The following is an 18,096-nucleotide window of genomic DNA, read 5'->3' as shown; positions in this document are numbered from 1 at the left end:
ACTGAGAGAATTATATTTTTGTATCGTAGTTCACGTGAGATGAGATCACTTGGGGTCATGTTATACGAACCGGCGAATCAGGATGTTGAACCATTATAGCATAGTAAATTCTTAATGTCTTTTTACAAATTTATTGTCTTTATTTATTGGCTTTTTACAAAATTATAAACCATATTAAAATGTTTATGCCTTCAAAAATAAAAATTCTTAGAACTAACATTTGTTAACATTTTTTATGTGTATACTGTATGTTGTTGCCGACAAAGTCAGATTGGCGAGATTTGCGCCGGCGAAACGGAAAAGTACCATAAAAAATTTACAGGCAGTTTTATTCAAGATAGATAATCTAGAACCAGTTTTCAGGTTTTATACAGTCATTTCAAAATGGAAAAAAGTATTCAAGTAATTATAAATCATGAAGTGAAAACATGGGAAATCCGTTTAGAAATACTTGGATATAAAATATGAAAGCTAATTCTAAAAAATCCAATTTTATTGAGTTCCTTGTGAAGTCCTTTTAATATTTCGCGATTTCAATATAATAAGTCAAGCTATGCGTTTTCTAAGCTATTTTGCAGTAAAAAAAAATCCTTTGCGTATTGCTGATTCCAGAACTTATTCTAGAATCATTTTTTTTTTTTTACAATTAAAATTAGATTTTTAATTTCATATGTTTCATAATCATAGATTTCTATATGTTCCATTAACTGAAGCGTGTATATGAGCCAATTTCTCATAGAAAATCCTCCACGGAGGCATCATAACTGAAGGCGAACATAGAGTATATTTGTATCAATTCCTTCATTTCCTTATAACCATGGTTTCCTTTTATTTTCTAAACTTAATTGCATGCATAAGAACAATTTCATGCAGTCTTGCAGGGCGCAGATTTTAATTTTAGAAAATTTGGACTGGATAATTACTGGATTTTTTTATATTTCATGTAAACCATTTTACGACTAAAACTGTCGAATTTTCGAAAGACATATTTCAATACAGCTTTGTAATAATTATAGCATTCTCTACAAAAATAAAATTTTCGTTCTCCCTTTATCTTAACTGTAATATATATTGACTTAAAATAAATACGAATTGAACGAAAAATATAAATTATGTTTCAAGGTACAATTATTTAAAATAAAGTTATAAAAATATAAAAAGAAATAATTTGCAGCAGTATTGATAGCTTTAAAATTTTGATAATATTTGTTATAATATCCTTATGATAAATCTGTTTGAATGATATAATTTTTCTCACAAAATTATCTGCAGATATTTACAAAAAAAGGGGTTTGTTGAATATTGAGATTTATTTCTCAAGTGTAAAACTTAAAAAATTACCAAAATAGGTTGCTCATTATAATATTTCCTAAATTTTTGTGTGCAGAGTCTAAGCTTACTCGTAAGAAATAAATTTACTTTACTAAGTAAACAAAATAAGGAATTAATTTACTTTTATACATGCTGTTTTTAGTTAATTTCAGCAATACATTTATAAAGACATTACATTTCAGTTATACATTTATATTTTATTTATTTTTACAGTTATACATTATTGTATATGCGTAAATGCGTAAACCTTCTTTCAGGTACATGTATGAGAAAAAAAAAAAAAAAAAAAAAAACTATTTTCCCTGTTTAACTTTTTGCTCGATTAAAACGCATTCAGTATCTTCATTCTAAATCAGAGTAAAACTAATGACTCTATTTTTTCAGAAATGACAAAAAATAACATTTTTGCAGACAATTTAACTAACAAATTCATATTTAAATCGTCGTCACAAAGGTAGTTTCACAAAAATTACTCTTTCCCAAATAAGCTCTCACATTCATGATTTCTGAAGAAAAATGTTAAGTATCTTATCCAAGATGGCCAAACACACTGATTACAAATTCCTTCCTGTATTTTTGAGACTGAAAGCAATGTCTTCCTTCTACTAAACGTCACTGGCCTATATTCGCATTTAAATGTTATCTTGAAAACATTATTGATTTTTTGCATTTGATTCATCGTTTCGCATTTCTTCCTCTTAGTTTTTTTTATCCCCTTATTTCTCTTCTTTTTTTATTTGGTCGTATCACTCAGGAATTACTTAAGAAATCTAGTTTCTTCCGGTACATTAGCGGTTTAATTCACTTCGCACGTTCGATCCAAATCAATGTCACTCTCAGCAATTTGTTGCTTTCATTGAGCGCTAAACGCCAATGCAATTATTGCTTTTGATATGCTGATTTCAGATTTTGCATTTCCTGTTAGAGATTTACCAGATTAAAATACCTTTTGAAGGCATGATGTTTGTGATAATATCGTTCCATAAGCAACTAAATGTTGATAAGCTTGGCTAATTATCCTCGCTAACCACTTCATGTTGACAGAACACTCTTTGAGTTAATAATCCTTTATTTTAAATCATACTTACAAGGAATAATGGTATTCCTCCGCGTATGCTCTCAGAGTGTGGATGTTAGCACATCTGTCTTGCACTGGAAGATCGGTGGTTCAAATTGTTGATTTTCATGTGTTCTGGCCCAAAAGACCTAAATACATCTACATATTCAATCACTGTACTTAATTTTCAGCATAATCAGCTTCAGTGTCTTCATTGTTATAATTAACCACAATGCGATTCCTAAAATTAATGCTGTCCATTATTAAAATGTTGTTTATTATTAGTCTATTTGGAGTAAATTAAATGTCTATTTAACTTTATACTATGTATGAACTAACTGTCTCTTTAGACCAGCGTAGTTCAACCTTTAGTTACCCGCGGGCTAAGGAGAGTGAGGGCAGAGACATTGAAGAAAGAAAATGAATTACATATTAATTAGTTTAATATATCACTTTATTTGACAGTCAAGAAATCAATGTGATGATTGGCAATGCTTTTTTGATGCAAGTTTATCAATGTCCACTGTAATACAAGTAAGCCAAAGTCTCAGACTCGATTCCAGTGAAGCACTTTCAATGTAATTTCTCGTTTTTAATTTAATTTGTTTGACAGTAGAAAAAGCACTTTCACACAAATATGTATGGCCAAACAATAATAACATTTGCAAAGGGAACTTTCTGCACTTTGGGAAAACGTTCTTTAGTAATCAGTTTCCAGAAATGTTCAGTGACTTCACACTTTTTAGTCTGGTAGAATAGATCTGCCTGATGATCTCAAATTTCCATTTGAAGGTCGCAGGCACCTCATTTACTTGAATCTCCATGGGGTTGTTTAACAATGAAAATTTTGATTTTAGGAAGTCAAAATCCTGGAATTTGTCCTGGAACTCAGGTATGAGTAATTCTTGATATGAGTAATTATTTCATGAAACACACTAAAATCCGTTTCATTTTCTTTCAGCTGTCCATAAAACTGGGATATATATTATTTTCTACGTTGTGCATTGTGGTTTTTAAGTTTAAAGCATTTAGACGGGATGTTAAATTTGTCAGAAAATCAAGATTATATAGAAATTGGATATCTTCCAGTTTTTCTTGATACTCATGCCCAATGTTTTCTTTTTTGAGTAAAGCAAGAATTTCATTCCTCAAGCCAGAAAACTGTTGCAGACAATTTTGACAGTACAATAAAATGTCACCATTCTCAGCATCCAAATTGTCCACAAATGCAATAAATGCTCTCTGTCTCTGTGCTTTGCCTCCCCTTTTTAAATTTACAGCAGTTTTCATTGTTTCACTGAGCCTTCTATTTTTTTATTATTGATTTATTATATTTAATATAACATAATTACTTATATTTATTATTTAAAGCAGTAAAAGGGTCTTTTATTTTTTTAAATCTTTAACTAACATTTTTTTTTCCCAGTAAGAAGGGCAAGTGCCAACAAAAGGAATAAGAGGGCTGCATGCAGCCCGCGGGCCGTGGGTTGGACCATCCTGCTATGGACTCTAAAAGCTCCTCTAGACGATGGCCTCTAAAAATTTAAACATGTATTTTTCTTTCACTATTATTCTTATTCTGAATGTAAATGGGATATAATCGTAGTTTTACAGTAAAGAAAGCTTCTTGCTCGAAAACTTAACATTTTAATAAATAAACGCAGTTTATTTTATAGTCATTAGGTTGCATCGATGAAAAATGTGCAATGGAATTTGAACTCCGGATTTCCCGCATACGCAATGAGCATGTTTCCAGTTACGCCACGAAGGCATGTGGAAGGGAGAAATACCTTACATACCCTCTTTTAAAGGGTGCCTGGAGTGAGGGGACCCAATCGCCATATACTGATGGTGACAAATTATCGTCTACCAATTTTAATTCGGGCGCCACTGGAAAAATCTTTCAAACTTTTTTTGAAGCGGGAAACCGAAGGAATCCTCAATACTCTTGCTGGGATTATTTACCGATTACGCTTTGGACTTGCTTCTAGTTACACCATGAAGTACACAGAAAAGAGGGATGAAATACCTTATAATAGGAAAAAGCTTTTGTTAATTGCTTAAACTTGGGGAGTTTCGTAAAAATGTTAATACTTAACCTTGGGAAGTTTCGTTCGTTGTAAATTGATTAAACTGTATTCATAGCAAACTAAACTTACAAGTTCTTGAAAATATTACACATAAGGTACTACTTACCTATAACATAATCGTACTCTGTTTTAACTGTTCGAGCAGTGTTGGGTGTATGTTTTTGCAGTGTGAGGGAGAGAAGTAACATGGGAAGAAGGGTTGAGTTGACCAAAGGAGTGTCATACACCCTTTCTGCTTCAATGTCCATTCTGCCTAAAAAAAGAAGCTGAAATAAAATCGTGCAATCGATAAGCCTGTGACGCAAAAACGATACCTAAAGAGGTACTTTTAAGACTTCTAAAGGCTTTATAAAAAAATAATAATAAGTTTCTTCAAAGTAAAATAAAAAAACGAATAAAGTTAATTAAACGTAAAAGGTCAATTTTAAAATTTTGAAAAATATTTTGAGTTACACAATACTTGAAATATTTTTCAGAAAACTGCTTGTGTTTATAAAGTCAGGAAATCTTAACTTTAAAAAATACTTTAATTGCATAATATGTATATACCGAATGATTTCTAATGCTCGTTGGATAGCCTGAAATGTTTACTCAATAAAAGGGGGCTACCGTATCATTTCGAAAGATCTACAGATATTCAGATTTCTTGACATTTTTCATGTCTGAAACTTCGTCACCTTGATTTTTTTAATCGGTCTATTTAAAGTAAAGGATTTGTAGAGATAAAATACAAAAGCTTTGAAAGGTCAAACGTCCATCATAGCATAAACACATCATTTCTCCCTTCTTGGATGCGTAGTAGGGTGTAATGAGATTTTTTAAAAAAAAGTTTCAAATTAAATTTTGATGCTACGAATTACAACACCATGTGGGAAATTTTAGAAATCGAAATTTAAAGAACAAAACACCAAATCTCTTGTGTACTAAGACATTTGGTGACTTCCTTCTAAATGATACAAACGCTATTTTTATTGTCGACTCAGCATTCTAACTCAATGTTTCTCAAACCTTTTAGACGAGCAATGGGAAGCAAGGCTGGGAATCTTTCGAGTACGCACTGATCCCGCCCGTTCGTCTGAAACAGACAAGCAATGGGACACAAGACTGGAAAGCGTTGGAGTATGCACTGCTCGATCCAGACGAACATTGCACGCTGATTTAAATCTTGGTACATTCCAATACGATGTTAATTATGATTGCAGTTTTCATACAAGTTTGGTCTTTGGAAAGATGGATATATAATGCGAGCCCTCAAATTTAAGAATGAACACTAAAAATGTGCCTCGTGGGTGCAAAAGTGAACCCGCCAGAATTAAATTCACCACCCGAACTATTATTAACATTGGCATAAGGAAAACGAAAAATGCAATATACGCACAAAGAAAACATTTCATAACAGAATTAAAATACAAACATTTGCTTTACTTTAAGTTGCATTGCAAGGCATGCCCGGTAAATGAACAATAGTGCAAAATAAATTAATAACATATATTCAGCAAATGTATAACAATGTAGTTCGCCAAACATAATTATATATTTTTTTGCGCTTTAGATAAATGTTGACAGAACTGAGAAATATTGATAAAAGTTAATGTTTTATGCCATAAACGTCAGCAGAGATTGTCCAACATTGTTACTTGCTGCAATGATTAAAATTCTAAAATTTAAATCCTTTGTTTGCTAGTTCCATAGTAAAACGCATATTTTTTAATAAAATTCGTATTGATTAAAGTATTTTCGATAGTGTGATTTTAACAGTACATTCCTTAAAATTTCATTTGAAACTGCAATTTAATTGTATGTTGTATTACAGGATTTTATTTTAATTTTTTTCCTCATATCACTGTATTAATATTTTCTCCTCCAAAAATGAAAAACTCAAATTAAATCTTCTTTTTAGAACGCTTTTCAGTTTGAATATGAATATTTGTAAATAACGCAATACTGTTTTTGCTTCTTACAATTTCTTCATAATATAATTAAAATCATAAACGTTCCAGAAACGCTGTTATTGATGCTATCTGACCAAGTTAAACAAAGGAAAATAATTGCATTACTACATCAAATTACAAATAATTTTTAAATTGGAGGTTTAACGAAAATATTATTTGTTAAAAACTCCTGTGGTTAAATAATTAATTAATTTACCCCTACTATCTCATTTGGGAATTTATATGTTATACCTAAAAAAAAGAAAAGACAAAAATAAAGGAAAGAATGAAAATGTGAAAGAATTCTGATTTTAATATAGCACCAGAGGGCTTGCTCATATTCTTTTATGCTCTCGCTTTGTATCGCATGTACTAATCTGCTAATGGTCTCACTCCTACTAACAGAACTTTTTTTTTTTTTTAACTTTATTGTTATGCGTCGCATTCTTCGCACTTACGTACATTTCAACATCGAAATCACAAAATTTTAAAAGAATTCCCGAAACAGAGTATTGGCACATAGTTTTCTATTTTTTCAGTCTCTTCTGAGATTCATATGCATGTTGAGTTTTCTTACAAAGATTTATTTAAAACCCAGCCACTCGCGTACGCCAGCAATCTAAAATAGTTACTGTAAAAGCGGAAAAGTATATTATGATTTTAATGAAAACAGATGTATGATTTTATTGAAAACAGATTTTTATAAAATGTCATTTTATAAAAATATTTAATATTTTTGTTAGATATCTTGTTATTTTAATGAATTTTTATTTAAATCAATGATTAAAAGCAGAAAAAATATTCTTAAGAACTGTGTTTATGGCTTTTAGATCGCTTAATTTGTTACCCTCTGAACTCCCAGTTTAAAATCTGAAAGTTAAATATCTTAGGCTTTACCGAACAGCAGTACGGCTGGGGAGTAAAAGATAAAAGTATTTCATTGCAGCTAGTGGCAACACATTGTTTTCAAACAGCTGAGCTTGTTAATTAAAACTCAAATATCTTTATAGTTTGCCGAATGCAATAGTCTAGCGTATAAAAATGTTTATTTCAATCAATATTGCCACTTCTCGCTTTCAAATCGCTGAGTTTACTAATCACAAATCCATTAAATTTATACAAAATATAAAAGACAAATTCGGAATTCAAAATTCAAGCTTCGAGATGCACATATTCGGGTGGAGGACTATGTTTATTAAAAATTGGATGGATCTAGGTGCCATCGTTTTTGCCATCGCCATATAATGCAGCTTCTTCGTTAAGTAATTTTGTTTTCGGGATAATATTTGGTGGCGACAGTTTGAAAAGTGATACGGACGCAAAGTGAATTTCCAGTCCTGATAGCAGCTTTAATGAGGAATAAAAAAAAAACTCACTCAGAAATTTGCGTCATTTTTGCGCTGAAGAATGCCGCTGCTCTGAATACAACTGCCTCTTGAAATGCTATGATTTTGAGAATAATACTGCTATCCTCGTCTTTTGCATGGCCTTTAAGAATTGTTTAGCACAGGGGTCGCCAAAGTGGTTCATATAGACCCCTAGGGGTCTATTTAACAACAGTCTATCTGACCCAAGGGGTCGAATGGGGGTCTATTGGGACTCGAAGGAAAAACAGTTCTTAATACGCAAATCACACATATCTAACTGCGTACGTAAAAATTTAAAATATTTTTATAATTGGCTTAATATTATATTCTTTATAGAAAATAAAAATCAGAAAACAATCTGCCCCTTTTTTCCTTATGGTTTTTCGTATGTATACCGACATGTGTTCGTATGTGTCCACGACAGAATTTCTGAACGAAATAAATCCTGTTCTGAGCAATGAACTCCAAAACAATTAGAACCATATTTTTTATTTAGCAGACTTATTTGGAAAATTTAATGACGTTCAAACAAAACTGCAAGGAAAAGATGTAACAATTATCCAAGCTCGGACAATACTGTTAGGCTTCCAAGTAAAATTAAATTTATTTAGATCTTCATTGCTACGTACGGATTATAAGTATTTTTCAAATCTGAAACAATTAAAAATAAAAGAAGAAGACTTGGAAATATATACAAATCATCTTCAAAAATTAAACGACGATTTTAAACTGCGCTTTGTTGATTTGGAAAACATCGACATCCCTGATTGGATTATTGCGCCATTTTCGGCGCAAATTGATAACGTCGACATCAACATACAAGATGAGCTTTCTGAACTATTGTCCGATCTTGAAGCAAAAACGCTTATTAAAAATTTGACAATACATAAATTTTGGACTAATATAAATTTAAAGCAAAAATATGTGAAACTTTACGAAATGGCTCAGCCATTTATGCTGGCGTTTCCAAGTTCGTATATGGTTGAAGCCGGTTTCAGTCACGTTAATTCAATTTTAACAAAAACAGAAATAAATTAAATGTGGAGCTTCGAGGGGATTTACGGTTAAAATTGACTAATTTCGAACCCAATATAGCGAACCTTGCCAAGAAACACCAGGCACACTCATCTCATTAAGAAGTAAAAAATCTGTAGCTACTTTACTTACTGTTTCTGATTTATTAAATATTTAGACTAATATAAAGTTTTATTTTAATTACCTGAAAATTACCTTTGTGTGGGTCTATGGAGATTTCGAAAAATTATATAGGGGCGATGATCAAAAAAGTTTGGCGACCCCTGGTTTAGCATCATATCAGTAACTTGTTACGTAGCTCGTGCAATTAACATTTTTTCTTTAAAATGCCGTAAACGAACATAAGTTTTTGTCAACAGACTTGCCAGTTTTTCCCCGCATTTTACAGAAGCTATTCGGACATATTTTAATTTTCTTCTTTTTATGGCGTAAAGAATAGATCGTTGCAGGACACCGACAGGTAGAGTGAAATTTCAATTTCTGAAAAATAATTATGAATAATAAAGGTGTTTATTCGTAATTATTTTTCAGAAAGTCAGAAGTTCTTAAAAAAGGAATCATGTGGCTAATATGTAGGAACCGAATGATTTTTCTTGCTAAATGAAAGCAGACAGCCATGTTTAGAACAATGCTTTCCAAGCTTCTTAACATCGCACTTGCATGCTGCAATTAATCGCAATTCATAGTAACACAGTTTCATTGAGAGAAAAAACAATTGTAGAAGAAAATAATGTAATACTGAATAGATGCGTGCAATTATTAAAAATTAATTAACAATTACAAATGAGCAATTATTAATAAGCCAGTAAAAATAATACTTAAACAAGTAGTTAATGATTATAATTAAGTAAATATGTATAATAATATAATAAAAACTAGGACGAAAAGCTTTCAGTTCTTTCCCTAGCGTTATCAAAAATATCATCTTCGGAGTACTGTTGTGTCGAAAGACAATTTAGTATTTGAAGGGTCGCTGAAAGTTTTGATGTTGATTATGAATATTCCATCATAATTTAATAATTTATTTATAAAAACAGTTACCTATTTTTTAACAAGTATATACATTTAATTATTATTATTTCACTATTGCATTATTTTCTTATGAAATTTTGCTCTTTCTCTCCTACATATTTCCCTCGGAAAAGCGCCAAAGTCAGTGAATACTAGTAATTCCATCGAGGTTTGTATCCCGGCGAACAGGCTAATGTTTTCGTGGATTTTCCGTTGCGTATCGTCGGTACGAGCTAGTTTCCCTTAGAAAGATCTTCACGAAGTCGTACTTCTCCTTAGGCAAAGAACTCTTGTGTGCTTTGCCGTAATCATATAAACCAAACCAAACTCTTTGAACAACATTTACAAATGTTTCACGATAATTCGAAGATGTATGCATGTGGATGGTTAGTCTAACAGGTTTGGTTAACATTGTCTCTAGAGGATTTGGTTTTCGAGTATTTTTATTAGTAGCGTGCATTGTCTTTTATGTTTTCCGCTATTTAGTTTCTTACTTGGATGTTATATGAATAATAGTGTTTTTTATATAATAGTCCAATGAGATCTTCTTGATATCTTTTCTATAATTGTTAATAATAACCCCATGAACATAAATGCATATCTGCTGTGCTAACGTACAAAAGTGACATTATATATCTAATGAAAGAGACACTGTTTACCTTTTAATAACATTCAGTGCTAAATCCTTATATTACCTTTGAGATAATGGTTTGGTTTGGTTTGATTTATTGAATTGTGGTAAAGCACTCGCGGGCTGTCTGCCTAATGGAAGGGATGCTTTCATGGAAGTCTTTCTAAGGAAAACTAGATTGCATACACGTTTACACATAGAGAAAACCTCGAAAGTACCCACGCATTCGCGATTCGAACCGAATCCAAACTACCAATGTTCAGCGATTTACCGCTCGGCCGCTGGTGAGGCAGATTTGAGGTAATGATATTGCTTTAAAGTAGCACTTCTTGTCAAATGGAACAGACACGGTGCTTCTTCGAATTAAGTTTAATAATGTAACTTATGAATGCATACTTATGTATGATTAACTGATTTCCTTAACTTGAAGTTACAAGTCACTTGGCACTGTCTTTCAATGCAACTACTCATGGTAGACTTTTGAAAAGTAGCATTACACAGCTAATGAACGAATTTCCATCTGTGCTGACAATCAACCTTAACTGCTGGCAATGAGTTAAAAGAATCACTTGTAAATTCTGGACAAATTAGAAGAGATGATTCAAATGTGAGAGTTATTTTTCAGTGTTTCTCAAAGCATAATTTATCTCTGACGTACGACGTACGTAGCCCAATTCTGCACAATATCAAAATGTAATACTCTCTGTCATTTAATATTGACTATGTTTAATCAATGCCGACTGATATGCCGGCCACACATTTTACGTGGTGGCTGGTAGGAAAAATATTTTCCCCCGTGGGATGACATATTCCGTATGCTGTCTTTTGACATCTTAGGTCAGAAATCATCCCCTCCCTTCATCCTGCTATATTTTGTGCAACACCGGTAAACAGACAATTTTGTAAAATTTTTTCACACCAAGATGGAAAAAAAATATTTCACTCTTCACTTTTCCTTAACTTGGCAAGTTTAGATATATTAAATCTATCCTTTGCAAAGCTGCTTAAGTCACCGTTCACTGAGAATAAAAGTTACAAATTCAAGTCTATAAAAAAATATTATGTTAAATGAGCTTTATTTTAAAGGGAATATTTTTCTTAATCCTCCTTATTCGCCACATTATTCACATGATTTTTGTTTTGTTTTGTTGTTAAATTCTAATTTCATTTCCTTGTTTTCCAGTAATTTAGTAATTCATAGCACTATCAAAATAAATAAACAATGCAATTGAGGGAAGGAATAATAAATAATAAGCAAAAAATATTAAATTAAAAAAGTAGTAAAATAAAGAGAACTCAATAATCTAAACTGAGAATGAAATTCCGAAAAGCAGAAATTGTCTCTTAAGTCCAAGAAAATTCAGAAAAAACTTGTGGTCAAGATACACAAGTGCTCAAAGTTGCCTGAAATTTCTTCCTCTGCTGGACATGATGAACACAGTCAAGAATAATATGCTTTACACCCTCAATCGCCGCTACCGCAGCTGCACAATGCACTCTGAGTGCACTAAAGCACAATGCACTAAAGCGATTTGGACTTGCTTCAAGAGTTCTGTGCAGTTAAGTGGCAATGAAGATGTAAAGCACATTTTTCTTGACCACTTTTAACATGTCCAGCAGAGGATGATACTCCAAGCATTTCAAGAAAACCCTGTTTGTACCTTGGCCACCATTTTTTTACTGAAATTTCATGGACTAAAGAGACAATTTTTGTTTTTCGAAATTTCATTCTAAATTAAAATTATTGAGATGTCTTTATTATGAACTTTTCTATTTTATTTTATTTTTCTTATTATTTTTTTATAATTTTCCCCCATTTTTAAGAGCATTTAGTTTTACGAACAAAAAAATGCTAATTTAAAATTTCACAAACTTAACTAAAACTATGTTTCTCAAATAAAAATATGTCTACAAATTAAAAGGAGATTAAAATAGGATTTCTAAATTTTACAAGCTAAGCATTACATGTTATATTATATGCTCAATCTAACGGATTCCAGTTTGCAAAAGAATTCGAGCAAACTATCAGAGACTATTTATTCTCAGGATATCAGTCTACCAACAAAAGTGTTTTTAATTACTGTGTAGAGACATTAGGTTAATTGGAAAGGCCGGAGAGATGAAGAATGAGCAATCGCCTTCGTCTGGAATCGAACCGCGGACCTCTGGAATACCGGCCCAGCGTGCATAACCATTACACCCCGAAGGCACGCCAAGAAGGTGGGAGAAATACCTTATAAATGTATTTGCAGTTTAATCGTCTACACATTTCTCATATGTAACTGACTTTTATTAGTGCAAAGGGGCTTTGTCCCTGAGGGACTATTGTTTTCGTTTTGCGATTTTGCGTCGAATTACTCTGAATGTCCGTTTCACTTTTCATACTGTTGCCACCAAATTTTATCACCCTGTATTATATTTGAAGAAATTAAATAATGAAGAATCTGCATAAATGTATATATGTTTCTCGCATTGTGATAAAACAACGGTACCTAGAGCCATCCAATTTTGAATGACGTAATCCTCCAGCGAATATGAGCATCTGGAAGCCCAAATTTGAAATTTGGAATTTATTTTATTATCGATTTCATATTTTGCAAATCTTTAAAGAATTTTTGATTTACAAACTCAAGGATTTCAAAGCGAGCAATGACAACGTTGTACAGAAAAAAACATTTTTATCTCCAGCACGTGAAACTGTGTATCGGAAATTCTAAAGATATTCTCAATTTAAAATTATTTTGCGATATTGCTCTTGAACTGAATTTTATGGTTTAAGTGCGAAGAACATGATATTTAATAAATAAAAGTAATACACAAAATTTTAAAAAAACGCCCCTCTGAACGTAATTTAAAATCTGAAAACTCTCATTTTTTTAACTATAAATTTCCATTATTCGTCTTTTTATGACTTCGAGTGATGAAGCTATCAAGAATTTGCTTTTAAATGCAATGCGATTAATTATTCTATTGCAGCAACTAACAGACTTTAAAAATTATGATTTATTCAATTAATATTTATGTAACGAAATATATATCACGTACCGTTATAACTTTTTATTTAATTATTTTCGTACCTTTTTTACCAGTCTCATTAAATAATCCAAAAAATTATGATCACAAGGCTGCCGTGTTTCGTATTAGATTCTAGAAATATAATAATGAATTTCAAGCTCGAAAATAAATATAAATCAAAATTTCAATACCCAAGTACGTAATATACGGCATTCCAAACATCTTCTATAAATTAACTTAATGCTCTAAATGTTCCAAATGATCAACTATATATATTATAAATTAGATTTTATATTATATCAGTTAGATGCATTTTTAAAAATAAAATGATGATTTAAATTAATAAGAACTTCCTTTACTATTTTTATTGCTCAACTCTTAAGCAGCACAAAAATTAAAAGTAAATTAAAGGCAATTCAAAATTAAATTAAACATCTTATGATTCCTGCAGTGGCAACGTCTGCTAATTCCTACTAATATAAATTGTATAGTATATGAAAAACAAAGTTGAGAAAACACCATTAAAGACATTTCTAATGTCAAACCTTAATACTTTGAGTCAAACACAGCAATTCCAATTAATAGATAATTCTTTTTGATATTCATTTGATTGAAATTACTTCCAATAATAACCCCCCCCCTGTCTATTAAGAAAAGAGTCCTACGTGTTCTTTTGATCTGAGATATGATGTAGGAAGATAAAGAAATTTCAATTCTTTGCTGTACAAGATCTTTACAAGTTATAATCAGTCAAACTGGAGAAATCAGCCAAATTAAATTTAAAACACATTTAGCTTTTTGGGGGGAAAGGGGAGGGATATTTGAAACTTCTGTACTTTAATTTTACATTTCTTTCACGCCCCTTTATTTTATGCTACCACGTTATTTACCATTCGCTCAATAAATTTTGCTATTGTAGGAGGTATAAGGTCTTTAATTTGTCAAATTTATGATCCCCGCCACCTAAATGAGATAGTTGATATTTAGAAGCTCTGCCGTCTGACATGGTATATGATCATTAATTGATATATCGAATTAAATGCATACTTTTCTTTAACTAATCGATTGATTTAAAGCAATCTATATCTTTGTTTTACTTTTTAATCACATTTCTAACTGTCATTATTTATCTTACATTTACTTCATGGATTTTTAAATATACCCTATTCATAAAGATATAAAATTTGAATGGTTATTATAATTATATATTCGTACTGCGGACCGAATTACCAGCAACGACTTTTCCGCTCGGCCGCTGGTGGGATCCAATTAAATATGGACAAATATAATCGGATAATTTTCATAAATTTCGTGGATAAATTTCATGGAGTGGAAATCGGATAAATTTCATGGAGTGGAAATAGACAATGTGAGAATAAAACTTAAACCAATGAATTCGGTTTATCAAGCAGAACTATACGCATTGACAGAGTCTTTGAATTGAATTAATAAAAAATTAACCGTTCGGTGTTTTATAAATATTTATACTGATGCCCTATCTGCGCTTCAGGCACTCGCCCAACCAGATCATGAAAATCGACTAATTAATGAAATAAAAGTCTTGTTTAAAAATGCTGAAAGAAAACATATTGTTAAATTACACTGGGTAAAAGCACACGGTGGAATTGTCGGAAATGAAAGAGCGGACACCCTTGCTAAAATGTCGTTGTAGAAGTCGATAGCTACATTTTTATATCTATTTCACACAAAATTACAATCATCGCTGAACTTCAATCTGATTATAATCTAATCGGATGACCCTTTGCTGAGGTAAAATGCTAAATATCTATATTTAATTATAGACCATTTAATTTCTCAATAAAATAAAAAAAAATTTGAAAAAAGTAGATATAGTATAAATATTTGAAAACACACCACTAAAAAAGTAATCGATATTCTATCTTTGAGCTACACAGTTAAATCTTAAATATATAAGTTTGATGAAACTTGTTGCGGATGACAGTGCTTTATAAAGCTGCTTAGTTTTTAAAATCTGATGCTTATTGAAGACTATTAGGAACGATTAACAAGCAAAAATAAATCACATAATAGCAAATAAAAAAAAAATATTTAGGTTTTTAACCTCAGATAAAATGTAAAGAAATAAAGCAATTTGAGAAAATTAAATTAAATTAAGAATAAACAGATAAATAATAAATCTTAAAACTTAAAATGCTAGTAAAATAATGACAATAAGGCATAGTACCGAGGCCAAAAATGTAATTACTTAATAATAACGTTTTTCACCTTCACATAATCACGCATCTTATCTTGGCTTCTAATGAATTTAAAGCTTTACTGACCGGATAGACACAAATTTCAACTATTCAAATCCTTGAAGTTTTGGCATTTTGACAGTAAAGATCACATTCCGCAGCAGCTCCAGATTTCCCGCGTTTTTTGTTCTTCTTACGAAGAGTGAAGTATACATTCAGCAGCTAGAGCAGTGATTTTCAACCTTTTTTTGTCACGGCACGCTTTTAACAATTTCAAAATTTGGCGGCACGTAAAGAAAAAGATATATTTAAAAGTTATTTTCTTACCTGTAATACACTGTGTAAAATAGTTTATGAAAATAATTTTGAATGTAAAATAAAATAATATGTACTACCAAAAACAGAATTAGGTTTATTAAGGGATTAATTACAAGTTAATAGTAAAAATACTTTTAAGGAGAAACTTGAGCTTGATGTTTTTGATAATTCCATTTATATTTGGTCCTAAAAATGACAATGCTACTCTCGTATTGTCTTCTACATTTAACAGTCTCGATATGTTTTTGCGTTTTTATGTTGGTTAATACTGAAAATCCGAATTCACACAAATAAAATGTAGAAAACTATAATAATATGTTTAAAATTGGTTTTGGCCATCATGGGATAATCGCATCTAATGTTAATCCAAAATGAATAAATTGATTCTTCCGAATATTTTTAAATTAAATCTAGTTTATTAGAAAGCGAAATTAGTTCTTCCTCTTCGTTCAAAGTTAATTCAAATACAGAAGTATCCGGCACCAAAATCGGCTTAGATACCAAAATTGGCGCGCTTCTTAATGTCTTAAAAATTCGCCAATTCTCATGTTTACCGTATACTAGGATTAAACCAATTATAATATTTACTGTATACATTTCTAAAATTTGGCGGCCCACTACAAGAATTTGGCGGCACAGAAAAGTGCCGCGGTACATTGGTTAAGAATCATTGAGCTAGAGTAATATCTGTTTTAATAAATTCTGAAATAAATGCTGCATGAACGATAATTTTCTACCAGAAACACCAGTTTTACAACAAAGTACTGGAGCTCATTAATATGAGACTATGACTATACTACAAACTGAGAGGCACCGGACTCCAGTTCCGGCATGCTTTGACTGAATATAAGCACTGTTTGGGTTGTTAATAGATTTATATGAAAAAATTCTGAGACTTCTAGTTGATGAAACGAAGATCATTTCAATTCATCGTTTTACTTCCGACCACTTAAAACTTCCGAACGCTTAAATTCCGACCGCTTAAAACTGAATTTTACTCCAATAAAAAGCAAGTAAAATCTACACATTAATTAACCACTTAGAAAATAAAGGACAAAAATTCCAAATAAACTTACACTAGATAAAGTTACTTAAGACACGCTTGTGTAAGGTTCCATTTAAACCATCAAAGGTTTGCAAATAAGGCACAAAATTTATAACATTTTTCGTGACACAGTTGCACGCATGAATAACTGGCTACCTTGGTATTCCGGATGAAAGTTTACGATAATTACGAATGTACCCTAAGGATATGCTAATCTTTTATCGTTTCTTCCTTTCTCTTCCAAGAACGCGTAATACTGTTACTTTTGCCAAAAACAATAAATTTTAATACGGAATTCTAGGTAATGGTCCATAATTTTAAAAAGTTAAAATTTTAAAGTATTTGCCCTTAGTCTAATCAAACGGACTATAACGTTAAATTTGATGAACCATAACTAAGTGATACCGTACCAGGGTGTTTATAAATAAATGATGCGGCATTAAAAATTAATAATAAATAGATGTATTATTTTATATGGGCAAACTTTATAGCATAAGCAGCAGCAGTTGTCCGAGTTTTTAATGAATTAATCAATTTTTTTCAATATGTGCGCCCTTGGTTACACGATACACATCTACACGTTAATGAAATTCTTCCCATACTCAGTGTAGCGTGTCCTCTGTGACGGTCTGCAAAGCATGCTTTATCCCACCACAAACTTCCTCAAAGGACACGGGCTTTGGCGATGCATGAACTCGGTCTTTAACAACCCCCCCAAAAAAAGAAATCGTACGGTGTTTAATCCAGCGAACGGATGGCCAAGGGAGAAGTTTGTTGTCTGCTATTGCAACACGTCCAATCCAGCTTTGGTGAAGAACACGATTAAGAAGCTCTCATACATTCCTGTGAAAATGGAGCGGAGCACTGTCCAGTTGCAAAAAATGCAATCATCATAATTGGTGTACGATGGGGTAACAAAGAGGTTTCCGACATATCCCTAGAAATGAGTCACCGATTACAGTTTCTTGTTGGAAGAAATATGGGCTATGCACTTTTTCGTGGGTCACCGCACAGAACAAATGCACGAAATTCACGCTGCACTGAAACC

At 31.6% G+C, this 18,096-nt stretch overlaps 1 protein-coding gene across 3 annotated transcripts in view; it reads right to left on the bottom strand.

Moving 5' to 3' along the window:
• The window catches only part of LOC118198301 (glucose dehydrogenase [FAD, quinone]-like), a 62,848-nt gene extending 45,700 nt beyond the window's left edge, over positions 1-17,148 (bottom strand). Inside the window, exons 1-2 of one of the 3 annotated variants that reach the window (XM_085825962.1) lie at positions 17,080-17,148; positions 4,586-4,732 (exon numbers count right to left, since the gene is read on the bottom strand). In XM_085825962.1, the coding sequence (XP_085682088.1) occupies positions 4,586-4,727 (142 nt within the window). In that variant the 5' untranslated portion in view covers positions 4,728-4,732; positions 17,080-17,148. Of the gene's footprint in view, positions 1-4,585; positions 4,746-17,079 lie in introns of those variants that run through there. The other 2 variants (XM_035369945.2, XM_085825981.1) reach the window with 2 other exon arrangements.
• Positions 17,149-18,096: the final 948 nt, after the last annotated feature.

Source organism: Stegodyphus dumicola, chromosome 1 (genome assembly GCF_044657685.1).
Source record: "Stegodyphus dumicola isolate Sdum_Otavi_A_Nest chromosome 1, ASM4465768v1".
In the NCBI taxonomy this organism is placed as follows: domain Eukaryota; kingdom Metazoa; phylum Arthropoda; class Arachnida; order Araneae; family Eresidae; genus Stegodyphus; species Stegodyphus dumicola.
The sequence above is the reverse complement of the archived record's forward strand: the minus strand, read 5'-3'. Positions and strand labels throughout refer to the sequence as shown.